The sequence below is a fragment of the Oreochromis niloticus genome, linkage group LG18, assembly GCF_001858045.2.
Source record: "Oreochromis niloticus isolate F11D_XX linkage group LG18, O_niloticus_UMD_NMBU, whole genome shotgun sequence".
In the NCBI taxonomy this organism is placed as follows: Eukaryota; Metazoa; Chordata; class Actinopteri; order Cichliformes; family Cichlidae; genus Oreochromis; species Oreochromis niloticus.
Window position 1 is genome coordinate 25989249 of NC_031982.2, and position 27157 is coordinate 26016405.

Consider the following 27157-nt stretch of genomic DNA (forward strand, 5'->3'; position numbering starts at 1 on the left):
AATTATCCTTTGAAGAGGTCAAAAGGAGTACAAAAATTAATCAAAATAGCCGGAGCTCTCTGCCAGAAATTTCATCAAATTCTGATTAAATAAAATCTGTTTTTATGGGCAAATCAACAATCAAATAATCAGCAATTAAAAGCAAAACAAACTAACAAAACATTTCTAACACTCAAAGAGCCATCAAGAAAAAAAGACGCAAACACACTTTTTCATTTTTCAAGAGTTTCAGATTTATTTTATTTTTCCTTTTAGACTTTCTTGTTCATCTTGAACAGAACTTAAACATTTGATAACATTTAAAGCTTAATTTTTAATAAACCTTGCTTGTTACATGTGTCAGTTTCTCCATGTAAATCATATGGAACACTTTGGAGTTCCATAAAATCAAAGGTAGGGGTCAGCATAGAGCATAAAGTTTTCAGTTCTTGGGGTTTTTTTGTGTGGTTTTTAACAAAGATTTATTGCACATTTGATGCCAAAAGGAAAACATCCCTGATGGTCTTTGGGTAGTGTTGTGATTTACTACAAACTATCTGAACTCCTGAAGTTTAGTTTGTAACAAACAGACTCTCTCCAGGAGAGAAAGTAGAGCTTTCCCTCTCCATCACTGCAAACCAGCTCAGTGGGTCTTAGTGGATTCACCTCTAAAATCAGAACAGGACCTCCACACACAAACATGCCCACCTACAGGAAGAAAAAAAAAGACAGAGTGATGAAAATAATGCTTCCTTCAAGAAAAATTACAAAATTTGGAAATTAAACTCAGAAACAGGAGTTTTCTACATGATGACCAACATGGATAAAGTGACGGGTCATGCATTGTACATTCAGATTATTTTACAATATAAAGCCTGGACTCCTATAACTTTACTGCTCCCCTTTGAAAAACCTAGAAACTACTGTAATGGCCGTCAAACCAGATCTTCATTCATATATAATGAAATGTCAAAATTTGTCATTGGTACAGGGGAGGTCGTCAAATGTATTTATGGGGGAAAGTGTTAACTCTCTGAGGCATGAATCAGTTTATTCCTACTGAGAAAATTAGCTTGCAAGATTCAAATCAGCTCACAAGTAGAGATTGTAATTTACTATAGTAGAGATTACTATAAAGTGTATTTTAGCTGCACTGGAGCTTAATGGCAAAGAAGAAAAAGCTCAATCAGAATGTCAATACACAGTAAGTTACCAAGACTATGGTAAAGAAATAAAAACATAATCTATGACCAGATTCTGTCGTGAAGCTTTTAGAGTACCTGTTTCTTAGTGTCTCTGTCCCACAGCTTCACTGTCCGGTCGTAGGAGGCTGAGATGATGGTGCTGTCAGTGAGTCTCAGCACACTGACCCTGTCACTGTGAGCCTGCAGATAAAGCATCACAATTACAGGAGGAAAGTTGTATATCGTGTCTGCTGTTTGCTTTCTTTTCTCTGTACATTTAAATCAAGATGACCAAATTTGATTTGTCTATAAATAAATTTTAAAAACCCAGAGGAAAAATTGCCAGATTTGGAATTTTACCTGCTGAAATATGAGAATTTTCAGCTTTTTTGGCAGTTTTCTCTCTTTTTGCTTTGTTTAAAGACCTCAGACGTTACTGGGAACTTATTAAGCTTTTTTCTTTTTTTTCTCTGTCAGACAGGCAGAAAATAAGAAAAAGTTTTTACAACAGTGAAGCTTGATATTAAGTGTATGGTCACCATTTGCCCAAATAATCAATGTGAGCCAAAAACTCAGGCTTCAGACTGAATTGTTCAGTTTCATACTGTAAGGACTAAAGAGCCGCATGCTGCTCTGGAGCCGCAGGTTGCCGACCCCTGATCTAAACCTTAAATAAAGGACTTATTTAAATCACATTAACATTTATACTAAATTGGTGACAGTGAAGTAACAGTTAGTTACTATTGCAGTTGTGCCATTGGTTGAAAGCTGTAATTAAGTCATGTACTTTGATAATCAGATAATAGACTGCTTACACAGAACATAGACTTTAAAATTCCAGTTAGTTTAATCAAATTGTTTTCAATCCTATTGAACCACTGAGACACTTTCAGGTGTAGAGAACATGTATAATCAAAGGGACCTTTATTATTTATCATGCCTTCGTTTCTTAAACTAATCGTTTATTAGTTTTGTATATTTTAATGAAAAGAGCAAATAAAAAGAAGGTAACTGGACCGTGTTTTGCTGCAGTAGCTGTTTGGAACCCCTAGTTTGCTTACGTTTGTTTCAAACTAGTGAGTCTTTCCATTCAAACGGGCTGCTCCATTAAGCCTTCAGGAATGACTTGGCTGCAGGCAGTGTTAACAGTGTTATAAAGCAGTAAAAGCTCTTTAGAGCCCGAAGCTACTGACTGTGTACACAGGAACTTAAGATCTATAACATCACTTCTAAAGTGAACAACTTTAGAGGGGGTGGTGATAACTGCCTGTCCTTTTGTAAATTGTGTTGCAGTTATACATATATTCAGAATTGCATTTCTTTCAGTAAGTAGCAGCTCTTCATGTAGTTCAGTGCAGATGGAAAACATTTTATTTAGTATCCTGTTTTGTTTTCTTTAATTTGTGGTTTTTTGTTTTCCTTCCCAGTTTACATAATTGTTAAATAATATATTTCAAATCATGTTTTCACACTAACTCTAATATTCACAAAACTAAACTATCATAAAGTTATTTAATTTGGTTGTCACTACACTTCAAGGTTTTAACCAAGCTAAGTCTGAACTTATGAACATAAACAGTAGCAGAAAAGGACAAATATGAATGAAACCATTTGGTTTGTAATCATTTTTTTCTCTTTGGTGATTTCATTTTGTCCAGGAGGGTAAAAAAGACCGAGTCATTCTGTCCTGAGAAGATTCGCTTTTATTATTTTTATTAATTCAGAGTCGAGGGTTGACGAGCTGCCTGTACTGTAAGCTCTCATGGTGACAGCTCTGTGGTCTGTTTCATAACAGTTGTATTTATTTTTTTTCATATTCTGTGCTGGCTGAAGTTGATCGTTCAGTGATGGCGTCTTTGTGCAATATTCTGTTCAATATATGTAATAAATGTGAAATTAAAGGTCAGAAACAATTTCTGTTTGTGCATTTTGTTAAGCCTTTACTTGACTGGACATTTCTTCCTGCAAACAAACCACTGTGCAGTTACTGAGTTGGTATTTACTCAGGTAATAGCGATGATAAACCTTTCAGAAATCTCCTCCTGCGCTGTTTGCTTCTATTTAGAGTTTTCTGTGACTGAGCTGAATAGGTGAATTGTGTTGGCTGCACATGTCTCAGCATTTAGAAACCAAAAAGTTGCATTTTTTAAAAAGTGTTGTTTCATAATGTTGTTGTGATGACAGGCACACAGTATAAATAAAATATTACTTAATGTTAATGCTTTTTTTGGAATTAATCACAGGTTTGTCATGGCAACAACGCCACACACTTACACAGAACATAAATCAACTGAATGGATAAATGCATCCCTCGGGTCCTCCAAGTCTTGTTTTTACTAATTACTGACTTTTATTGACTTCCAAAACACATTTTTTGATGGCTGTTGTAAATCTAAAAAGTTACATTCAATTTAATTTAAAAAAAATCTGTAAGGCCAGAGGCTGCAGCCAGTAAATTTCCACTGTTTATTGTTATTGTTTTCTCTCTGAAAGTATCAGTGTTTGTTTTTCCACCAATGACGATGATTCAATTTTGACTTTAGGATTTAAAATACTTACATGATGTGAACACATATGAAACTGATGACTCAGAGTAGCTCCCAGAGGCAGGTAACCCTCAAAATGGCCACGCCCCTTTTTCAGGTGAGTTCACATCACTAAAACGAGAAAGGAGACAAAGAACTTACATCCTCTGCATCGGGGAAAACCAGGTGAGAAAACAGGAACAGTTGTTTCATAAGTATTTACTGACGCAGATATTTTATATGACGAGAACGCTCCTGATTGAATAACAGATTATTTCCCTGTGATGATTTGAGGTACAGAAGCTGTTCAGGGCATGTTTTGGTTTGTTTAAGATACTTTTTCAACCAGCAAACAAATTTGCCTTTGGGTGGTGTCGAAATACTTGGGCTTACTGAATGAGACAGGCAAGTAGCACACATGAATACATGTGTTGATAACAAGTAAAGGAGGAGCTGATAATAAAAATGATATCGGCGTCATTAGGGATGGTTATCGTTTAGGTTTTATCCGATACCGGTGCCAAACCGGTACTTTTGAAACGGTGCCGGTGCTTAAACGGTGCTCAAACCGGTGCTTAAAGAATGGAGAACACAAAATTGGTCCAAAAACCTCTCATGTTCAGCTGTTTTTTTGTAAAAAGATAACAATGTTAGCCTTTTCTGCAGCTATGGGGCATATATGGTATCACTCTTGGCTGGAAGCAGTGCTTAAACAATGGAAAAAACACAAACTTTGTCCAAAAACCTCTCATGTTTAACTGTTTTCCACTTTTTCTTTGGTCAATTTAGCCTTTTTGGCCAGGGTGAAGGGAGTATCTGCCATCAAACAAGAAGACAGCCGCATGTAACTACAACGGTGTTTGCTAGTTCACCTTACGTGCATTAATGTAATAATGTGGTTAGCATACTCAGCGTTACACACGAACAACATGAAGCTACTCACGGCTGCTGCTGCCATCATCATCCGTCATCATTTCTGCTACGCTGACAGGGCTAGGGGCCAGGACTCTCCTCTTCGGGTTTTTGGGGGATGTTGCTAACTCCGGGTCCGATAACAGGCACCACACCCGCAGTAGATGTGCACGGTGTGAGGTCTCGCAGCAAGCTATCAAACACGGCGCATTTCTCGGCTTTAAAAAAACCCGCTATGCGTCGCCAGGTGTTTCATCAGATTTGAGGTGTTACCTCCTTTGACAGTATCACAGTATCAGCTTAAAGCACTTGTTGCAGGCTGCTGAGTTTGCATCTTTTGCTGTGAAGTACAGCCAGACTTCTGATCGCTTGGCCTTGGGCATTTTTAATCTGTAGCTCTGCTCTAAAAGAACGTACGTACCTGGCCCCGCCTACTATCCTCGGAAACGTAAAATGATTGGCTAGAATTGGCTGAGGAAAAAAAAAGCACCGAAATAAAGCACCGAAATGTGCGCTGCTTTTCGGTCAGGTTACTACCGTTTATGTCAGAACGACACCGGTACCCATCCCTAGGCGTCATTGCATACTTCTGTTTTTAAGGTTGTTTTTGTTAGCATGTGCATCTTTGCTTTTATTTCCTTTTCTATATATTAGAACAACACTGAGTGTAAGGTTTAAGGTTTACCTGCTCTAAATTAACAGCACTGGCAATAATTATTTTTTATTTTAATGCTAAAATATAATTATTATTGCTAACCATGAATTTTCAAATGTACTGTTTTAGAAAATAGCAGAAAAAGAAGTAAAAAACATAATTATTTTTTGATCAAGATGCAAAATTACAGCTATTTATTTGGATTCATTAACAAAAATTTAGTTTTAGTGGAAGTACAACATTATGCTTGATTCATTTCTGACTTCTAAATCTCGCACTTCCCCATATCAGTGGTTAACGTGTTATATAAAAAGTCAAGAACTTCATCTGAATCAAATTACTAATGTAACGCCTTCAGCGAATGATAAAACATTACATTAGAAACACTGTTGTCATCATGGAAAGTTTTGTAACGCTGTTTATCGTATAACATAACTTTCATATACAAATGTATAGAGTCTAGACAGTAAAATAAAATAGACAAACATGGCCAAGTTTGTGACATGGACAAAATCATATGAAGTCCAATGAACTGTAGTAAAAATGGAATTTCTCTAGGACGAGAAAAGCAAGAAAGCTCATGAAGTGATGTCCTATATAAGATCCTATGTGTCACGGTTCTGGGTCAGTGTTGACCCAGCATTTTGAGTGTCTTATATTTTGGTTTAATTTTGCATTATGGATTGTTTTCTTATTCTGCTTGTGTTGGTGGTGGCGATGATGATGGTGGTGATTATTATTAGAGTTTCTGTTTATTCGTGTTTTAGGAATTGTGGTCACGTACTGTTGGAGTTCCATGTGTTATATTCTGCCTCTCTGTCTGCGTCCTTGTTTAGTGGTTTATGGTTTCCTGTTTTGTTTTGAAGGAGTGTGCCTCATGTTAGTGTGTGCAGCTTTGTTCCCCCCTGTCTCGTTTACCCTGATCTCTCCCAGCTGTGTCTCCCTCCTGTTGTCCATTCCCTGATTACTTCCCTGTGTATATTAGCCCTGTGTTTGCCCTTGCTCAGCGTCGCGTCGTACCCTCAGATTGTGCCTGTGTGTTCAGTATTTTCATGTTCACTGCCATCGCTCAGTTTATGTTTTGTTTTTGTGCCAGCAATAAAGCTGAGGTTTTAAGTTACAATTCAGTGTCAGAGTCCTGCGCTTGGATCCTCTCCGCCTGCCCGCACACAGAGCCCTGACACTATGGACTGGTAGTAATTCTAAATCTTGGACTTTTGTCAGATTTACTTTTTTAATTATTCTCTTTCTTTTAAAAGTCACAGTAAGCAGGATGACATCGTCCTAATGGTAAACAGACTCATTCTTATATAGCACTTTGCTACTCTCCCAGACCACTCAAAGCACTTTCTACAACATGCCACCTTCACTTTCTTCTATGCTTTGTAAGTGCTTGCTACCTAACATTCACACGATGGATGCATCGGAGAGCAACTTGGGGTTAGTTTCTTGTCCAAGGATATCTGGCATGTACACTCAGGGATCAAACCAACAACCTTCCAATCAGTAGATGACCTCACCTCCCTCCTGAGCTACACCCCATGTGACACCACATGTGACGTAATGACACACAAAGACTTCCAGAAACGAAAAAGAAATTCCTTGAAGAGGAAATAAAGAACACAAAAATGCAAAAAGTGTAACTAACCTGACAGGAAGGTCAGATCACAACACAACTGTGGTTACACCACAACATTCTTTATAGAGGCACCAAATAATCTGGGTGTTTGACATTGTCTCTAACTCCTTAAACGGGAATTGTTGTTTTCTTTGGGGAAATGTTCCTTTTATTACAGTGCAAGTAAATGCGCAATATTGGACTTGCATGTTTAGCAACATAGCAAAAGCACTGATGTTTACTCCATCTAATATTAATTCAACTAATTGTAAAAGTTATACCTGTGAACTGCATTTCCTTTTTTGAATTTATCTCCACTTCTCAGAATAAAGCCCTGCTATAAAGTTCATTCTTGGTGTTTATGTGTATTTGCTGTGTGTCATTGACCTTACTGGCAGTAAAAACCACTTTGAATCTGCTTTATATTAAGAAAAGAAATGCAAAATGATGTTTTACATATTTATGAAGTTGCTTATCTAAGCCCAATTTATATTACATTGTTATTTTAAGCAGAATCCAATGTGAGAACAATCATACAAACAGTCATACAATGATTGTGATTAATTAATTAATATTTGACTTATATTTAATTTAGGTCAGCCAAACTATCTTCTCATGCGTGTTTTCTTTATTTCACAGTGTATTTAGTTATAAGCAGTAAACTTTGAACCAAAGTGAGTCAACTCCTAACGGAAAATCGTAAAAGAAGAAAAAACCAAGGACATTTTTTCGTGTCAGCAGCAAGGCTTGTTCTACAGAAACTGCTTTAGTAATGCAAACAACTAATCCACACCCAGGCAGGTATACAGGTGTATTCTTATCAAGCCCCGCCCCTTATTCAACAAAAAGCTACTTCCACATTGTTCCATCACCAGAACTGCGGATCATCCCACAGACAGCAGAAAACAATCCTCCAACGCAGCATTTAAACTTCACAGCATCGAGTAAGTCTCTCCAAACTTTATTTAATTACATTTTAGATTTGGATTCTCCTGGATGCCTGCTTCTATTTCATTTGTTTTCATTATCCTTTAAAGCATAATCAGGTTAATTATGAGAATTCTAGAAACACTATTTAGATAATCTGACAGTCGATTTTTAGTTACACAAAGAAAAAACAAACCCTGGAAAAGACAAGGAACGATGCTCTGTTTTTAAATGAAGAATTATTCTGTCAATATTCCAGTACAGATAAACCATAATGTGTTTTATTACCTTTTAAAGGACTGACTGTACTTAGTAAATTTGTGTATAAATGTGTTTTCAGCCCTGTGGACATGGCTTAAATGATTTTTTTTCTTTTCAATTTATCTTTGTTTTAAAAAAAAAAAAAAAAAATCTTTTTACTGAACTGTATTTTAGAACAAAACATTTTGTTATAAGTGCTTACATTTACAGTTTTTTTTACATTTACAAGTTGTTATAATAAAACTAAGGTAGAATGTAAAGGAGCTTAGTTTGTTCTGAAAAAAAGAGTCTGCAATCTTCTTATCTGCTCTTCTCTTATTTGCTCTCTCATTGTTTGCTTTCCTGGAAAGAATGGAGCGAGGCCTGAGCCTGCTGATTGCCGCAGTGATGCTTTTTGTGGCTCCGAGTGTCCAAGCAGCAGACGATTTCTCCTTCACTAATGCAGCGGTTGGTTTATATTTAACTTTGCCAGCACAATACCACTGTGACCATGGTGATTTACACAGATGGAGTGCATTTGTTAAGCATACAAATGCACTCTATTTAGGAGCTGAAATGAGTTTTACTGTACGAAATAGTGTCAGAATTTACAGCTAATTTTGTCTTTTTAAGTTAAGCATCTACAGCGTGGAGCAGAACAGCGCATGGTTAGCTTGGTTAAACGTTACTTTTATTTATATTTATACATTCTGAGAATTATTATTATCATGGGAGAAGAAGAAAAATGCTAGTGGGTCTAAAAAGTAGCCAGCAGGAGGAGAAGTGAAGAATGAAGTCTAATTATATAGAAATCTATGAAAAAATGTCTCCCCATCGATGAACTCAGTAAGCGTGTTCCTTTTGAGTTCACGATCTCAGATGCTAAGTTATGACTAATTTAATACATAATGAGGTCAGATCTTCTTTAGAGTAAAAGGGCGGGTTATGGATTGTGAAATGGCGGTTGCAAAAATGTTCAGAATGAGGCTTCAAGATGGGAGACAAGAATTGAGATGGGTGTGGTGGCTACTGCCATCTTTTACATACAGTCTAACAGTCACATATGGCTAAACAGTGGCGTTTATAAATTGTATAATTAATGGAATTTGTGTGATTTGTACGTGTATGTGATTTTTTAAGGTAGAGTTTCACTTCCCATAAAGCCTTTAGTAACCTAATTTTAACTAATAGCAGCTGTTCCCAGTTCATGAGCTGAGATGCTGTTCTTCCTATTTCAGTATGTTTAGTTTTTAACAAGATTACTGTCAATACAAAAATAATTTTTCTAATTCACATGAGCGATTCTATATCGACACTGATGGTTTCATTTTACAAATAACTGATGCAGAATGTGCATTTTTGACCACCATAAGTTGTGTGAAATCAGTGGCAAACCCTTTTAATTCATCGCGCTGTAGCTCTGCATTCTCACGTGTTGAAACAAATATAGAAATAAAGGATCAGTAAGAAGTATTGACTTGTTTAAATGCCATCTCACTACAGAACACAATAAACAGAAGCAGTTTCGTCGCCAAAGTGTTGACACAGAAGTTGAAGCTGCTAAGCTGTCATGTGACTTGGATTATGCTCATGTGTCTCTCTACTAGGTAAACATTACAAATACAGGTTGTGGGAAGACTAAGCTGTGCATACAGACCCCAGACAACTGTGACCCTGCTGGGAACAGCAGCTGTTTCTTTGCATCAGTGGCTGCAGGCAACACTACAGCTCCTAACGGCACCGAGCTGATGTTCCAGCTCAGTGGGAACTCCACTGGGTACATCGCACTGGGGCTCACCGCCAATGCAACCCAGGTACCACAGCACACAAAACCAGAGCGGTGATTATGTAAAGTTTAACTTAGACCACAGTGTCCTCATAAAAATGTTAACCCAAAACAATTATTTACTGAAGAGTTATACTTATTTACACCTTAACCTTTCAGTAATCATAACTGATTTCCTATGTTATCAATTTCTTTTTTTAATTAATTTCATTCAATTACTTTTCCATTACCTAGCCATTAATCCTCTGGCAGGAAATGTTTACTCACTGTCAGAGGATTAATGAAATATTTGACGTTGAGAGAGGTTTATTTAATGAAAGCTACCACCTTGCTTAGTCAAATAGTCACACCCGGATGTGAAACTTTCACACCAGGATGTGAAACTTTCATACCACACTAAATGTAAATACTGTTATTAAGGTACAAGTGATAAGGCCAAGTTAAGGATAAGGCACCTGGGAAATACTGTACCAAGGTTAATCAATTACATCTGTGTTTCTATAAGCTCACATAGACCTGCTTATGTCTTTATGTCTTTATTGGTCCAGGCCAAAGTAATGAGTTAAAAGTGAGACCAGTGAGTTAATGAAGTATATAACCCTTAAACTGCTTGCTCTTTTTCAGGGTACCACTGCGCTTTACATCTGTGCTCAGAACAGCTCTAACAATCCATCATTCGTCTTCGCGGCTCGGCAGAGAAACAACACCGACAACACACTCTCTACATTTAATGCGGTGAGGCTGTAACTACTTTTAAAACGTATGCAGATAAACATTACCAAACAAGCTGAAACAGTTGAACGGCTGACAGATGATCAGAACACATTCCTAAAAGCTGCTAACCTAGAAATTATTTAATGCATACTCTGTAATTCAGTCATCAAAGCCCTAAAAACACACAACAAAAACTGGGGTGTTTAAAATGAAATACTTTACCTGATGGTGCTTTGCTGTATTTTAACTTCAAGTCAAACTGTTTTTACCAGACTGTGACAAAGATACGAGGCCAGGTAGTCAATGGAACGATCCAGTGTGAGTTCAGTGTCCCCAATTTGAATGCCACCAACACCAGGAGTGCTGATTCTACCACTTATGTTGTCATCCTTGGGTCTGGACCATTGAATGGAAGTAAGTCCAGTGAAAGCAGCCTTCAACTATAACTTGTTGTCTACTCTTATCAACATAAATACACACGTTAGATGCTACATTATTTGTGAAGCTGTAAATGAAGGTTAAATTGAATCCTCATCACTATTTTCAATGTTTTATTCTTCAGACGATTTTGGGACCTTTACAACTAACAAAATCACCGGTTCTCTGAACCTCGCCAACCCAAGCGCCAATGTTGCAAACCCCACCGCATCACCTACTACTACAAAAAATTCGGCCAGTGCAGCAGACAGTTTCTCCTTTGCCACTAATGCAACGGTTGGTTTATATTTAACTTTGCCAGCACAATACCACTGTGACCATGGTGATTTACACAGATGGAGTGCATTTGTTAAGCATACAAATGCACTCTATTTAGGAGCTGAAATGAGTTTTACTGTACGAAATAGTGTCAGAATTTACTGCTAATTTTGTCTTTTTAAGTTAAGCATCTACAGCGTGGAGCAGAACAGCGCATGGTTAGCTTGGCTAAACGTTACTTTTATTTATATTTATACATTCTGAGAATTATTATTATCATGGGAGAAGAAGAAAAATGCTAGTGGGTCTAAAAAGTAGCCAGCAGGAGGAGAAGTGAAGAATAAAGTCTAATTATATAGAAATCTATGAAAAAATGTCTCCCCATCGATGAACTCAGTAAGTGCGTTCCTTTTGAGTTCACGATCTCAGATGCTAAGTTATGACTAATTTAATACATAATGAGGTCAGATCTTCTTTAGAGTAAAAGGGCGGGTTATGGATTGTGAAATGGCGGTTGCAAAAATGTTCAGAATGAGGCTTCAAGATGGGAGACAAGAATCGAGATGGGTGTGGTGGCTACTGCCATCTTTTACATACAGTCTAACAGTCACATATGGCTAAACAGTGGCGTTCATAAATTGTATAATTAATGGAATTTGTGTGATTTGTACGTGTATGTGATTTTTTAAGGTAGAGTTTCACTTCCCATAAAGCCTTTAGTAACCTAATTTTAACTAATAGCAGCTGTTCCCAGTTCATGAGCTGGGATGCTGTTCTTCCTATTTCAGTATGTTTAGTTTTTAACAAGATTACTGTCAATACAAAAATAATTTTTCTAATTCACATGAGCGATTCTATATCGACACTGATGCTTTCATTTTACAAATAACTGATGCAGAATGTGCATTTTTGACCACCATAAGTTGTGTGAAATCAGTGGCAAACCCTTTTAATTCATCGCACTGTAGCTCTGCATTCTCACGTGTTGAAACAAATATAGAAATAAAGAATCAGTAAGAAGTATTGACTTATTTAAATGCCATCTCACTACAGAACACAATAAACAGAAGCAGTTTCGTCACCAAAGTGTTGACACAGAAGTTGAAGCTGCTAAGCTGTCTTGTGACTTGGATTATGCTCATGTGTCTCTCTACTAGGTAAACATTACAAATACAGGTTGTGGGAAGACTAAGCTGTGCATACAGACCCCAGACAACTGTGACCCTGCTGCGACCAGCAGCTGTTTCTTTGCATCAGTGGCTGCAGGCAACACTACAGCTCCTAACGGCACCGAGCTGATGTTCCAGCTCAGTGGGAACTCCACTGGGTACATCGCACTGGGGCTCACCGCCAATGCAACCCAGGTACCACAGCACACAAAACCAGAGCGGTGATTATGTAAAGTTTAACTTAGACCACAGTGTCCTCATAAAAATGTTAACCCAAAACAATTATTTACTGAAGAGTTATACTTATTTACACCTTAACTTTTCAGTAATCATAACTGATTTCCTATGTTATCAATTTCTTTTTTTAATTAATTTCATTCAATTACTTTTCCATTACCTAGCCATTAATCCTCTGGCAGGAAATGTTTACTCACTGTCAGAGGGTTAATGAAATATTTGACGTTGGTACATAATGAAAAAAAAACTTAAATAATAGGGTTGTGTTTGGAAATGAGCATTGGTTTCCATTAGTAAATATCTTTAAAATATATCATGTTCTAAATATAGATTTAATAATCCAACAAACGTTCGGTCATCTCAGAGACAACCGAGAGAGGTTTATTTAATGAAAGCTACCACCTTGCTTAGTCAAATAGTCACACCAGGATGTGAAACTTTCACATCAAACTAAATGTAAATACTGTTGTTAAGGTACAAGTGATAAGGCCAAGTTAAGGATAAGGCACCTGGGAAATACTGTACCAAGCTTAATCAATTACATCTGTGTTTCTATAAGCTCACATAGACCTGCTTATGTCTTTATGTCTTTATTGGTCCAGGCCAAAGTAATGAGTTAAAAGTGAGACCAGTGAGTTAAGGAAGTATATAACCCTTAAACTGCTTGCTCTTTTTCAGGGTACCACTGCGCTTTACATCTGTGCTCAGAACAGTTCTAACAATGCATCATTCGTCTTCGCGGCTCGGCAGAGAAACAACATCAACAACACACTCTCTACATTTAATGCGGTGAGGCTGTAACTACTTTTAAAACGTATGCAGATAAACATTACCAAACAAGCTGAAACAGTTGAACGGCTGACAGATGATCAGAACACATTCCTAAAAGCTGCTAACCTAGAAATTATTTAATGCATACTCTGTAATTCAGTCATCAAAGCCCTAAAAACACACAACAAAAACTGGGGTGTTTAAAATGAAATACTTTACCTGATGGTGCTTTGCTGTATTTTAACTTCAAGTCAAACTGTTTTTACCAGACTGTGACAAAGATACGAGGCCAGGTAGTCAATGGAACGATCCAGTGTGAGTTCAGTGTCCCCAATTTGAATGCCACCAACACCAGGAGCACTGATTCTACCACTTATGTTGTCATCCTTGGGTCTGGACCATTGAATGGAAGTAAGTCCAGTGAAAGCAGCCTTCAACTATAACTTGTTGTCTACTCTTATCAACATAAATACACACGTTAGATGCTACATTATTTGTGAAGCTGTAAATGAAGGTTAAATTGAATCCTCATCACTATTTTCAATGTTTTATTCTTCAGACGATTTTGGGACCTTTACAGCTAGCAAAACCACCGATCCTCTGAACCTCGCCAACCCAAGCGCCAATGTTGCAACAAAAAATTCGGCCAATGGCGCTCTTCACAGTCATGGTAAACACCACACTGACATTTATTCTCAGCTTCAGTTCTGAAGCAAATGCATGATCTTAAATTTGCTATACAACAGAAAGAGCAGAGATAATATGTCATTTTAGCCCCTATTGTCCTGGCTGAATTTTTCTTTAGCAATGACTATGATGCATAATTACACTTTGCACCATGTGGTATTAAAGATATCAAAACTTTAACCAGCAGAAACCCTGACGGATTCTTTCTGAATAATTGCTTTATTGTCGTTTCTCTCTGCCAGCTTTGACAGTCCTGCTAACTGTCCTCACGCTGTTCGTCCTGAAGACAGCCTGAAAGAGTGCAGAGAGGAAGAACCTGTGACCCGGTGAAGATGACTGGTTTGCAAAGCCAGAAAATCTGAGTGTCAATTTATGACGTGTTTACTGAACTAATAGTGAAATGTTTTATGTTCCCTTTGCACTTTTTGTATCTATTGAATTTGAAGATGTTATGTTGTTCAGTTTCAAAGTAATTGTGTGGATTTAGACACCAAATACATGTGTATATATATATATATATATATATTATATTCATGCATGTGACTTACATACACACACCTACAAGTAAGCATACTTAGACAAATGGTAAGATGGTTTTGTTTAACAGATATATGTACTGATTGTAAATGATCTCTTAAAAGATAAACTTACTGAAACTGAAGCTAATTATAATAAAGTTACACTATGGTCTTACCTCATGAGCTGCATCTGTGGACACAGTACAGTGAAATCAACAAATCCTATCCCCTAAGATACAGTGTGACAATCTTTCCTGGAGGTGATGAGGGTGTGACTGTCTAAATGAACCTCATCTGGTTAAATTGAAAAACAAACACAACAAACACGGATCCTAATGATGTCTTTCAGGATGTGGATCTTATGGAATGGTGGAAAAATGTGGAACGTAAGTTGGAAATGAAATGTTTTGGATTTTTTCACATCCTTGGCTTTTATTTTTCTTAGATTTTGTGTTGGGGTTTGTTGGGGTTTAGGCGAGTAAGATACACAAAATGATGATAAATCCTTCTTTTTTCATTTTTTTTCAGAATGGAAAGACACACTTCAACATGAAGACATGACTGAAAAAGAAGAGGCCAAGTAAGTAAATGCTTTAACAGGTGTTTATGTTTCATTAAATGCTGTTTTCGGTCTTTCGGGGGTCTGTTCTCCTATACTTTTTTTCCTTTTACTCAATAGCTTACTTTGATTTAATGCAACAATTTAGGGAGGAAGCACATTAAAATGTTTGTGGTGTGTCTCTTAAAAGGATGGTAGGATTTTATTTTGATTTCTTAATTAATCATTAATTCATGGCTGTTAATTCCTTGTCACCTGCTATTTTGCCAGATAGCAAGTCTGCTGGAATGGCTAAAGTTGAGGAGATGAAATTAAAATATTCCTTTGGTATCGTACTGAGTTGCTATATTGTAATCATATTATAATGTGAATAAAATGTACCAAGTGACTCAGGAGCTGCTTAAATATTGCCAGGCCTGCCATTGGATAACGCTAAATTTTGCATCATCAACTCTCACCCAAAAACAACACTTAATTATCCCTCTGCAGGAGAGACGTTAATTCCAAAGAAGGGTGGTCTAAAAATTATTTTAAAAAGTCTAAAAAAAATCTAAACAAAAGTTTGTTGATTTCACAATGTTTTGAAAAAACAAAATATTCTACTGGCCTCAAAATCACCAGTTGGATATCAAGATTTTGGTTAATTAACACTTATTCCGTTTGTGTAAATGAGACAAAATGGCTTTTTAAGATGGAGTTACTGATAAGACTTAAATTTCTTTTCTCAGGGCGTTTGATTTGACCGCTGACAAGCTGCAGAAGGGCATCAGAGTCTTCAACAAACTGTTCACTGAGCGGGCAGAGAGCCTCTGGCAGCATGTCATCGACCTCAACGCCATCGCCGATGGGCTCGACAAGTTCAGCAAGAACACGAAGATCGCTCAAATCACAGGCGGCTCCACCAGCGCCATTGGGGGCGTCACCACTGTTACTGGCCTTGCACTGGCTCCAGTCACCATGGGAACTTCCTTGATTGTGACTGCAGTGGGACTGGGCATTGCCGCGGCAGGCGGTCTGACATCAGCAGGTGCCGGCATCTCCAACCAGGTCAACAACACCATGGACCGCAAGAAGGTGGAGAAGATCGTGCAGGACTACCAGGAGAAGATGGAAGACCTGAACAAGTGCCTGACGTTCATCAAACAGGGTATTGAGAACCTGCGCAGGTTTGACCTGATCAAGATGAAGAATAGTGCATACAATCAGGACTTCCCTGCACTTATTAGCAGATTCTATGAAGATGGCGCCATGGCAGGAAAGGCGATCCTCGTCAATGCCAATGAGATCATGCGTTTTGTCCAGATCGCCCATGTAGCAGGTAGCACCGCAGCCAGAGCAGTCCAGATTGCTAGTATGGCAACTGGTGTGCTCACCGGACTGTTTGTAGTTATGGATATCTACTTTGTGTCCAAAGACTCCAAAGAACTCAAGAAAGGGGCAAAATCAGAGTTTGCTGCCAAAATCAGGGAGGTGGCGCAACAGCTGCACGACGGTCTGGTGGAGCTGAACTCAATACACCAAGAGCTGCAGTTCAACTCACCAGAAAAAGACTCTGAGAAAGCCACAGAAGATCTGGACAGTGAAAAGAAAGAGAAGGAGGGAAAAGATTTGGACAGTGAAAAGAAAGATGATGACAGCTCAGATGACGATGTAATCGACCGCATTAAAAAAGCCATCAAAAAGGAGCTTGAGAACCGAGAATATGTTTGACACATAACTAGGAAATACTTTCAGCTTTGCTTCCTTAGACAGCTTATTAGTCACAAGCAAATGTTTTGTATTTTACTGTCTATGAAGTATTTGGTGCCAGATTTTTAAAGTTAAACTGCAATCAGGCGTATTTTAATTGTCCAAAAAGGAGCCTTTTAAAAGTTAAAATATAACGTTAAATATCTAAACCAGGGGTCAGCAACCTTTAACACCCAGAGAGCCGTTTGGACCCAGTTTCCACAGAAAAGAAAACACTGGGAACCGCAAATACTTTTTGACATCTAAAATAAAGATAACACTGTTATTGTTTTTTACCTTTATGCCTCGTATAAACAACTAAAGTGTGTTGCTTATGAAATCCATGAAGTGCTACAGAGAAAATAAAATGTTATTTATGTAATGAACACATTTTGAACTCTTAAAAAATATAACAAAAAGGAAAAACACCCAGTTGAAGGTCTCTTTTAAATGAATTAAAAAGCTGAACTTAAATTATTCATATACCAAATAAAAACTGTAGTGAGCCGTCATCATTATATCACTTTTGGAATTTCGCAGCCTGTAGCGGAGCCTTAAACCTGAATTTTAAAAATAATTGGAAAAAAGCACTATGCTGCTAAAAAATGAAAAACAAATATTTTGCATATTGCATATCTGCATAAATATTTATTTTACGTGGTTAATGTGTGTGGCAGGGCGTGGTCTGCAGTGCATCCACAATCACGCCTTGCCGCCTTAAAGTCTGTGGGGCTGTGAGCTACAAAACTACAGCTGGCTGTGGGTACAGCAACCATGTTTGAAAAGTGGTCAATAAAGAAAAAAGCATGTTCATGCGAACATCGTCGGGTCTGCCGTGGTATGTTGACAATGGGACTTCTGCTCCCGACCGTCTGCGCACAGCATCTGCAGACCGGGGCTGTACGAAGTCGCTAGTAAGCTGTCATCTGTGAGGCGTGAGCAGTGTTTGTTGTTACCATAGTTCATGGAGGAGAATAGCTGCTCACATACGTATGTGGATCCGAAGATCCATACTTGGCCTGCCTGGGGTTGAAAGTCTCCATAAATGCAGGGCATTTTGGCAGGTCTGGTTTATGCGAGTGTGGCGCTTATTTTGAGCGATGAAAAATAATAACATAATTTTATTTTTACATTTCAAGATCACAATATTCTTCCAATTTAGAACTACAAGTTTAAAAAAGAACTAACACAAATAAAATACACTTCAGTTAAATACTTATAATTTTTTTTTCCAAACCATGTGGAGCAGCAGTATATATGTTCATGTCAGTCACACTCTTCTCTCACTCTTGAACTCTTACAGGCTTTCTTTTGCTCCATGAGGACAGTTCTGGTGGGCGATTGAACCACATGTTGCCCTCTGCATCTCCACACACCACAAAATCTAAAACAGACAAACATTTCAGGTGTGATAGAATCTCCATGTACACATAGAACATGCTTGATATTGCAATGTTTTCATGTGTAAACCAGTTTTGTTTTGTGCTCTGAACTTTTCAGAGTTTGGAAGTTACATGGATTTGCTAATGATGTCTGACTCCTAATGCACGTGTCCAAGATACTCATTAATCAGATTAACCTCAGTAGTCCTCTGATTGGCTGATGGGATCTTTGGGACATTTCCTATATGTGTATATATGGTATGGGAGAGCAGAGGTGTTGCCTAGTTACCTTATTTGCTTAGTTACCTTATTAATTTAACCAACAGGAAGCAAAACAGTGTGGTGGAATTCTACTTAACCATCTTCTTATTTACAGTATTTGAATACCCTGCATCATGTTGACCATTATTTTTAAAGCAAGGGTGCAAAATCTAGGCAGTGATGCATAGGAATACAATGTTTTAGTCATATGCTGCAGAAAAGTGAATATCTTGACTATTTTTCTGAGATCAAATTAGCATGAAAAATCAACTGAAGTAAACATCTTTTACTTCCAGGTCTGATGTTTACCGCTATCCATTATCACCGCTGTTATCAGGATCCTCTTCTTCCCCTCCTCCTCTTCCTCGTCACATTTCATGTTCAGTTCACTGAAAGTTGTTTGAAGGGATGTTTTATAACTCATGGGAAACTGAAAATTAAGAGGATATGATTGTCAGCTTCTGTCTTTTCATCGGTGTCTTATTACTCAGTGTTATCACCGGTGCCTCAACGGTCATGTCAGTGGGGGAATCCGGGGGTTTCTCTGTGATTTTCACATTCCTATGGCAGTGTGCTAGGTGGTTGCTCAGATTTGAAGTTTAAATTTTCGCTGTAGAAAGAAGTTTTCTTCCCACGCAGAGTGTACAGTGGACGCTAATGTTTTTATCACTTTTTATGGAATCAAACTCAAAGTAATGTCAGTACTTCCACGCTTTAAACGCTGCATGGTCGTACTCTCTCCCGCACTCATGTTATCCATTGTTGATATACAAACGTCTGTTGCTGGCACAGACGTTGCACGCGCTTACGTCATTGTCATGAGACACTCTCACAAACAAAAATCAGGGTTTAGTAACGCAGTGTGCGTACGGGAAAGTAACAGTAATCTTATTACATTTTTTGCAATAGTAATCCATTACATTACTCGGTACTTGAAAAAAGTAATCAGATTACAGTACAACAAGAATCTTTATTTATAGAGCACATTTAAAAACCAGCGGTATACCAAAGTGCTTAACATAAGAGACAGAGAAGTAACACGAGTATTATAAGGCCAAATATACTCACAGGTCAATGCCACTAATACACAGGGGTAATATAAAATGCATATCAAAGTAAAAACATAATAAAAGCACAAGCCATAAAAATATGTATAAGAAAAAATAGAGTAAGTCTAAAAGTCAGGTGCGAGCATTAACAAGCAGGGAAGGCAAGATTAAACAAATAGGTTTTTAACCGTGATTTAAAAGATTGGATGGAATCAGATGCCCGGATCCGGTTATTCCACAACTCTGGTGCAGCCAGACAGTAACATGTTACTGCCCATCTCTGCCTATAGACATGTACTAAATCTGTTCACAAGAGATGATGAGTGTCCACGGTTCAAGGGAGGGGATCATTTCCTTCTTGAAAGCACCTTTAGTTTGTCTTTTAGATGAGGAACATGCTCAAATCCAGTTTTTGTTCTGATCTGGGGAACTCACTATAATACAGGAACTAAAGGGGTAATTCTGTATTCAAAATTAATAATATGTACAGTTTTTTGTTTTCATTTATATACGAGACATCTTCCAACTGTTCATAATTTCAGTTATCTTAAATTTTAAAATGGTGCTTGCAGCAGTTCTAAAATACCAATTTTTTTCATCTTCAGAATGGTTTTGATGGTGAATTAACGCTTAATGTGGAGTAATGCTGGTTAGTATACTCACAAGGAAGCCGCTGTAAATCTCTCCCTTTGATTCACCCACCAGCCACACGCTTTTCTTATCATTGTGGATCACGCAGTGAAATTCAACTTCATAGAGCCAACTGATAACAAGAGACAACCCACATTTAGAGTTGCCAAAAACAAGCAACAAGGAACGCGTCACAGAGCTGTTGAGCTGAACTGGATTTTGGTCATGCAAATATCAAAAATAAGCATTTTGATCCAAGGTCTGCTACAGTTTCATTTTCTGTCATATAACTGTGCAGCACATCAGAGCTATGATTTAGTTTGAGCTTTGTTTGTTTTTTTATTGAAGATACTTCAAGGATGAAACTAAAACTCCATAAAACTGATTAAACATGCAGTCTTCATTAAAATATTCTATTTTATCTACTTTATTTTCTGTCACGTATATAGACTGCGACAATGGTGGGTGCCTATTTTAAGCATGGACAACATTTCAAAGACGGGATTGTTTTTTATACGGTTCAAGTTGGAGGAAAGAAGCTAAAACAGCTTGTGTTAGAATGTAGTCCAGTATGAGAGGATTATTATGCTGAATGGCTGATTTTTTTTTAAAAAACATGGAAAATACATTACTTGTTGACTTTATTGTGCCAGTTGCCCTCACTGTTCTTGGGTGCCACATCAAATACTTCACCCCAAATAAAGCAGTGCAGTAGAAGAGGTGCACCACTGGTTCACTGTCTTTGTAGGTGGCTACCTTCACCAAGCTGGAAGCAACAGAGACAACAATTAAAGAAGAACTAGTTAGTGTGAAGACTGAAACTCGTAATAGCTCATGTGATGTCATACACTCCCTCCACTGCTGATGCTCTGAAGCTCAGCATCAGTACTCAATACAAAACAGCTTTAACATGTCACTTTACCACCATGCTTAGGCAGTCATATGATTTTTATCAAGCAAACTACACAAAATTAGCTTTTGTCATTAACTTTATAGGATTACCTTGCTGTGTCATGTTGTTTATTCCACACCAGCTTCCAAACAGTGGTAAGTTTCACACTCGCCACAGCGATCTGATTATCAGGCATGGAACAGACTGCTGTAATGGGGTCGTGCAATACCTGACACACACACACAAAAAGATGGATGACATCTTTTTGGTGGTCAAAACAAACACACAAAAAGAGTTAAAAACAATTTTTCTTTCTACACTTCTTCACCTGCTTGTGGCCAACCACTGAGTTGTTTTGCCACAACTCGAGCAAACCAGATTCATACCCGGCGAGGAGCACGTCATCATTCTGACAGAAGCACAGAGCTGTGGCCGAGCCTTTCCAGTTTGGAGGACTTGCTGTGGAGAGAATAAGAAACAGTTTTCATCACAAAAGCTGTAAAATGACACTTAATAACAGTGTAATTACTTTAAAGGCTACATAGGGCATCAGTTTAGCTCACAGTAAGTGTTCAGTGGCACTTACTTTTATATCCATCTAGATCAAAAAATCTTCTTTGATTAGTTCAACACATGAAGATAAGAGCCTCAATTACAATTTCTTCAATCATCACATTGCTTTAATATATGTGGGTAAAGATTTCCTGAACTGAGGTCAAGGCTCTAACACATGAAAACATGCATAAACATGCTTATAATTTTCATTTTCTTTACAAAATCATGTTTAAAAATTACATGTGCACTCTAATATTTTATAAGGAGTTTTAAAGACATTTCAGGTAGTTAATCTTCAGGTAGTTAATTATTTTCTCAAATATTCATTAACTGATTGCAGATGATAAATATTGACTTTTTAACATAGTAAAAAAAATAAATACTGAGCATTAAATCCATTTTATGCGAGATGTTTCTACTGAAAACACAACTGAAGAAGCAGAGCATTTTAAAAATTCAGAGCATCTTTTATTTGCTTGAGAGACCTGTAAGGGTTTCCACTGTGCCATCATCAGACGCTGTGAAAACTGACATTTCTTCTGACTTCACTTTTTTCCCCTCATCTTGAAAACAAAGAGCAGATTTACAGATATTAAATATTAATATCAAAATATGCAGTACTAACTAACTAACTCACTACAGCGTACTGAATGAAGGAAAGAGGAGGAGACTGTGTGTGTAATCAGTTCCCAGCATGTTTTCTCAGGAGTGGTACCTGTATTTGGGAGGAGAGAGCAGTGGTGTATGCGTGTCACGTGAGCAGAAACATGGCAGATTTCAGTGTTTGTTTCCCACTTCCAGACATGCAGTGCCCCCTCTGCACAGCTGGCTATCACATACTGTCCCTGCACACAGAAAACACCACAAAGCAGGTCAACACAGAAGATAATTGAAGAAGACAATTAAACACTTCTTTACAGTGTACACAATTTATAGAGCTTGTTTACTAAAAGCTGCATAAGTGACTCACCAGACAGCAGACAGAGGTAAGTGGACTTGTCCAGGAGATTTCCCTCAGACACTGCCCAGCCTGAAGGCCCTTTTGTGCGAGTGCCTGGATGGTGCCCGATTGCACACCAAACATTCCCACCATTTCCAGGACTTCCATCATTCCCTCCTCTTCTTGTTTTCTCTTCCACAGCCGCAGACATTTGTCACTTCCTCCAGACACCAGCAGATCGGTGTCGGTCTGCTCTGCTTCTAAAATGACCCACAGCATGCACGGTACAGACAAGTCCAGGTCCACGGAGGCCCAAAGCTTCTCACCTGAAAAATTAATTTTGGTACAGTTTGTTTCTTTAATAGTGCACACACTTAAAAAGAGCAAGGAAGGAAAAAACCTAGAGGAGATGCTTTGAATTTTAATGCCAGAGATGTCTTTTTTCAGCCACTGGCCCCACTTCTTATAGAGTTACACACACACACACACACACACACACTTTCTTCTAGTGATTCAATCTGTTAAAGATTTCTGAAACATTCGTAGCTCATAACACACCTGATCTGAGGCTGAAAAGTTTGATGCCATCAGCGTGGTATCCCACAGCAACATAGTCTCCATTCACAGCCACACACAGAGCAGCAGGCTGAGACGTTACAGCCTTTAGCTTTTTCAGAGGAGGTTCCTGCATCCACTAAAAAAAGAAAAAAAAAGAAACATGAACATGAATATGCTAAAAGAGGGCATCTGCACTAGAACATGTAGAACTACATGAATATATGAATGACCAGGTTTTTCCTTTAATAGAGCCCCACCTTAACACTTAACATCATCAGTACAAGATCCTTGTAAATGTGCAGCATCATTAAAGTTAAAAGTGGTCCAGCAAAATATTAGAACTTACATCATCGCATTTGAATGCAGTGACAGAACGTCCAAGTCCTCCAGACCAGAGGTTGAGCTGTTTGAACAGAAAAAACAGAAATGGGAGGTGATGATTAGCTTTATAATCACTGAAATCTTTGTTTGTGAGAAGATGCTGGTGGCTGTTTGTGTGCTGACTTTCTCCTGATAACTGCACTATGACTGCTTCAGAGGTGGTGCTTTTTGAGGTCATTTTTGAGAAAATAAACAGCAGTGTCAAATCAATTATCTCAGATAGATCAGAAAACAACCAAATGTATTTATCATGTATTTTTAACATACATTCATTGTGAAAATGAAATAACATGCAACATTCAGCAGTATTGAGCTCACTGTTAGTTTTTTATTCTTGAGCCAGTTCCACATGATCACATTTCCATTCCAACAGCCAGCAGCCAGAAGGTGACCCTTAGGGTCAAAGGTCACACAGTTCATAGGGCTTCTGCTGAGCACGGAGGACACTTCAGTACCTTTATCAGAAGACCACACCTGAAGAGCAGAAACAGGTTTGGTTAATACAGTCAAAGAACGATGTCAAACCTGGCACTGCAGCATCAGGCTGTAAACCATAATAAAGCAGCTGCACGAATGACTAACGACACATCCCAGCTTAATCATCACTTTCACCCTCAGGGAGACAGACTAGAGTTGGAGAACAATTTCAACTTCCAATGATTAGGAAAAAAAGAAAGCAAAGTTACTTTTTTATGAGGTCCTATTTCAAATGATACTGAATCAAGAAAGAAGTCAAGGCAGAAAAACACAAACATGAAGAGTTTTCTTTTTAGTGTTACTTTAATCATGCAGTCGAGGGAAACCGTGGCAAGGTGCTTCTTGTCTGCAGTGACATCACTTCCTGTTATTGTATTAGTGTGGCCATCAATAAGAGCAGTCCTACACAAACACAAGTAAAATGATTTTAAAGACTCGGTGCTATATTTGGAAAGTTTTAAATCTAAACCTTTCTTTTAACCCTTCTCTCACCTGCATCCATTTTCAATGTCCCACACTTCTATTCGCCCATCAAATGAGGTGGTAGCAAGACGTCCGTCCTTCAGGAAGACACAGCTCGAGATGCCGTCACAGCTGCTTATCAGAGACTTCACCTCCTGCTCGCAGCCAGGAGAAAGTACATATTAGACATTTTTAAAGGCTTCTTATTCTCAGCAAGTGTGACAGCACATTATTTATGTATTAATTCATTTTTGTTTAATCAGGGTAGAAAATGTCTCAGCTAGAAAATTAACAGCAAACACATAAAGTTCACATTAATGACAATAAATATCAATTGGAATTTAAGTACACACAAACATGAACAATGAATCCAGTCTGCTACTGATCTCACAAATTCAAAGCATGAATACAAGCTGCTGAGTTGATCCACAACATTATAAAATGTGTTTAAAACAAACATTTGTACCTGTCCAGTCTGCGTGTGGATGAAATGCAGAGTTCCCTCTCCGGTGCCAACCACCATCATCTGGTCATCCTGGCTCACAACCAGAGAGGTGGGCTCCGAGGGGAAGGTCGACAGCAGCTCACTGAGTTCAGGAGTTAAAACGCAGAAGAATTTCAACACAATAAAACAATATAGACTAGATTATCCTACATATACATTCATATTATATGTTTTGTACTTCTGCATCCCACTGCTAGTACCACTGATCCCCAAGTGCATTTACTAATGTGAACTACCAATATTACTGTGAAGTAAATTTTTTTTAGGTAATTTATTATAATATGAGCATCCACAATTTACAGTATATGTTGCAGAAAGATGATTTTACTTAATTAACCCCCATAGAAATATGTACTAAGTTGAATTAAAGGCCCTGCGTATAGGATTTAAGGTCAACTAGTGATGAATTTATAGATTTCAACCAACGGACTGAGAGTGACCGTTTCAAGTATTTGACTGTCCCTTCCCGGTAGTAGTTTTCATATATAGTAAACAGAGATGGGCAGTAACGCGTTACTTGTAACGCGTTACTGTAATCTGATTACTTTTTTCAAGTAACGAGTAATGTAAGGGATTACTATTGCAAAAACGGTAATTAGATTACCGTTACTTTCACGTAGGAACGCTGCGTTACTGCGTCACTAAAACCGTGATTTTTTGCGAGAACGTCTCATGACAGTGACGTAAGCGAGTACGACGTTCGTGACAACAGCTGTCTGCAGATCATAATATATCGAGTGCGGGACAGAGTGTAGCGTGCAGCGTTTAAAGCGTGGAAGTACTGACCTTATTTTGAGTTTGATTCCATAAAAAGTGACAAAAACATTAGTGTCCGTTGTGCGTGGGAAGAAAACTTCTTTTTACAGCGAAAAAACCCCTAAACTTCCAAGCAAGCACCGAGTGTACTACGACGTAATGTGAAATTCACAGAGAAACTCGCGGATTCTTCCACTGACCGCTGCAGCACACCTGCACCAGGGTAAACCTCCGCCTAACCCAGTCCTGCTTTACAGGTGAAAATAGAGCGACAGGACCGCTAGTCTTTGATTTTATTTATTTTCTGCTGTGTTTTACTTGCATCTATTTGAAAGAGTGAGTGTAAACACAATAAAATATTTTATTTTATGTGCTGGAATGTGCAGAAAATAGGTTTAAATGTTAAACAAATTTCTTCCAGTCAGAGAATGTTGCATATAATTTAATTTTTGCTTGATGCATAAAGTTAAAAGATTAAAACTAATAAAACAAGTTTTAAAAAGAGACTTTTCCATTTGATTACATTTTGTATGATGAATTATGCAGAAAAAGTAGAATTGGGCTGAAAGATCTATCGCTTTATCACCTATTCAGGTTGTAAATCGTGTTTTTAAAAAGTAACTAAGTAACTAAGTAATTGATTACTTTTGAAAATAAGTAATCAGTAAAGTAACGGGATTACTTTTGGGGGGAAGTAATCAGTAATTAGTAACTGATTACTTTTTTCAAGTAACTTGACCAACACTGATAGTAAACTACTTCGAAGCACGGAGCCATCACATCATTTAAGTCTAGAGTGCTTTTAGCACGTCCACAGACGCCACCTATCAGCCACCTACAACGCAATCTTCCCAGGTGTTTCAGGGCCCACTCAAACCTTGACCCATGTGGCCTGAATAGCTCAAGTGACAGTAAATACCCAGGAATTTCCATAAGTTGTTTTTAAAACTGAAGAAGCCTCTTGGATGACAGGAAAAAGGTCTTCACAAACAAACAAACACACAAACACACAAACAAACAAGTCCAGTTGCCTTTTTGTTGGTATGCTGGTGACCTCTAGTGGTCAGGAGATACCATCAAGTTCTGCAGAGCTACTGCAGAAACATGGCAGTACAACACAATCGATTGGCCTTTGTAGATATAAAGCTTGTTCCTGGAAACCAAAACACTTATTTTTAAATTATTATACTCCAATTAAGACAGAAATATGAACATTATCTTTTATTTCTGTATACGTCTTAAAAAATACTGCATAATGTTCTTTTAAAGCAGGGGTCGGCAATCCTGGGCGCGTGCCAGAAGGGTTAACTGATGGCACGACCATAGCTGGACTGGCCATGGTGGCTGATGGTGATTTTTCGTTTTTATGATTTTATTTTATTTTTTTGTAACGGTATACACAAT

At 37.9% G+C, this 27157-nt stretch overlaps 3 protein-coding genes across 3 annotated transcripts; 2 read left to right on the forward strand and 1 right to left on the reverse strand.

Annotated features, from left to right (window-relative positions):
- Positions 1-1269: 1269 nt before the first annotated feature.
- On the reverse strand, positions 1270-25826 carry LOC102077365 (uncharacterized WD repeat-containing protein alr2800). The gene is made up of 15 exons (XM_019347662.2): positions 25784-25826; positions 24959-25079; positions 24523-24647; positions 24333-24432; positions 23872-24027; positions 23519-23575; positions 23173-23308; positions 22645-22940; positions 22390-22519; positions 22160-22237; positions 21448-21578; positions 21230-21348; positions 20261-20993; positions 3723-3820; positions 1270-1364 (listed from the first exon to the last, which is right to left on the reverse strand). Exons 2-13 carry the CDS (start codon positions 25016-25018, stop codon positions 20720-20722), a joined length of 1662 nt encoding a protein of 553 aa, XP_019203207.1. The 5' UTR covers positions 25019-25079; positions 25784-25826; the 3' UTR covers positions 1270-1364; positions 3723-3820; positions 20261-20719.
- LOC109195518 (putative ferric-chelate reductase 1) lies at positions 7684-14597 on the forward strand. Its single transcript, XM_019347663.1, has 11 exons — positions 7684-7817; positions 8412-8508; positions 9648-9854; positions 10451-10561; positions 10813-10954; positions 11103-11254; positions 12394-12600; positions 13321-13431; positions 13683-13824; positions 13973-14083; positions 14343-14597. The coding sequence occupies exons 2-11, from the start codon at positions 8413-8415 to the stop codon at positions 14393-14395; spliced, it is 1332 nt and encodes a 443-aa protein (XP_019203208.1). The 5' UTR covers positions 7684-7817; position 8412; the 3' UTR covers positions 14396-14597.
- On the forward strand, positions 14728-17225 carry apol1 (apolipoprotein L, 1). Its single transcript, XM_019347664.2, has 3 exons — positions 14728-15004; positions 15147-15198; positions 15906-17225. The coding sequence occupies exons 1-3, from the start codon at positions 14980-14982 to the stop codon at positions 16885-16887; spliced, it is 1059 nt and encodes a 352-aa protein (XP_019203209.1). The 5' UTR covers positions 14728-14979; the 3' UTR covers positions 16888-17225.
- Positions 25827-27157: the final 1331 nt, after the last annotated feature.

Excerpts from the sequence above, each read along its gene's own strand:
- LOC109195518 (XM_019347663.1), top strand. The coding sequence starts at position 8,413 with ATGGAGCGAGGCCTGAGCCTGCTGATTGCCGCAGTGATGCTTTTTGTG. Across the intron at positions 9,855-10,450 it reads TCACCGCCAATGCAACCCAG|GGTACCACTGCGCTTTACAT; the intron begins GTACCACAGCAC and ends GCTCTTTTTCAG. Across the intron at positions 13,825-13,972 it reads GTCTGGACCATTGAATGGAA|ACGATTTTGGGACCTTTACA; the intron begins GTAAGTCCAGTG and ends TTTATTCTTCAG.
- apol1 (XM_019347664.2), top strand. The coding sequence starts at position 14,980 with ATGGAATGGTGGAAAAATGTGGAAC. Across the intron at positions 15,005-15,146 it reads ATGGTGGAAAAATGTGGAAC|AATGGAAAGACACACTTCAA; the intron begins GTAAGTTGGAAA and ends ATTTTTTTTCAG. Across the intron at positions 15,199-15,905 it reads ACTGAAAAAGAAGAGGCCAA|GGCGTTTGATTTGACCGCTG; the intron begins GTAAGTAAATGC and ends TTCTTTTCTCAG.
- LOC102077365 (XM_019347662.2), bottom strand. The coding sequence starts at position 25,018 with ATGATGGTGGTTGGCACCGGAGAGGGAACTCTGCATTTCATCCACACG. Across the intron at positions 24,028-24,332 it reads CCCTCGACTGCATGATTAAA|GTGTGGTCTTCTGATAAAGG; the intron begins GTAACACTAAAA and ends TCTGCTCTTCAG. Across the intron at positions 22,520-22,644 it reads TTACCTCTGTCTGCTGTCTG|GGACAGTATGTGATAGCCAG; the intron begins GTGAGTCACTTA and ends TTCTGTGTGCAG.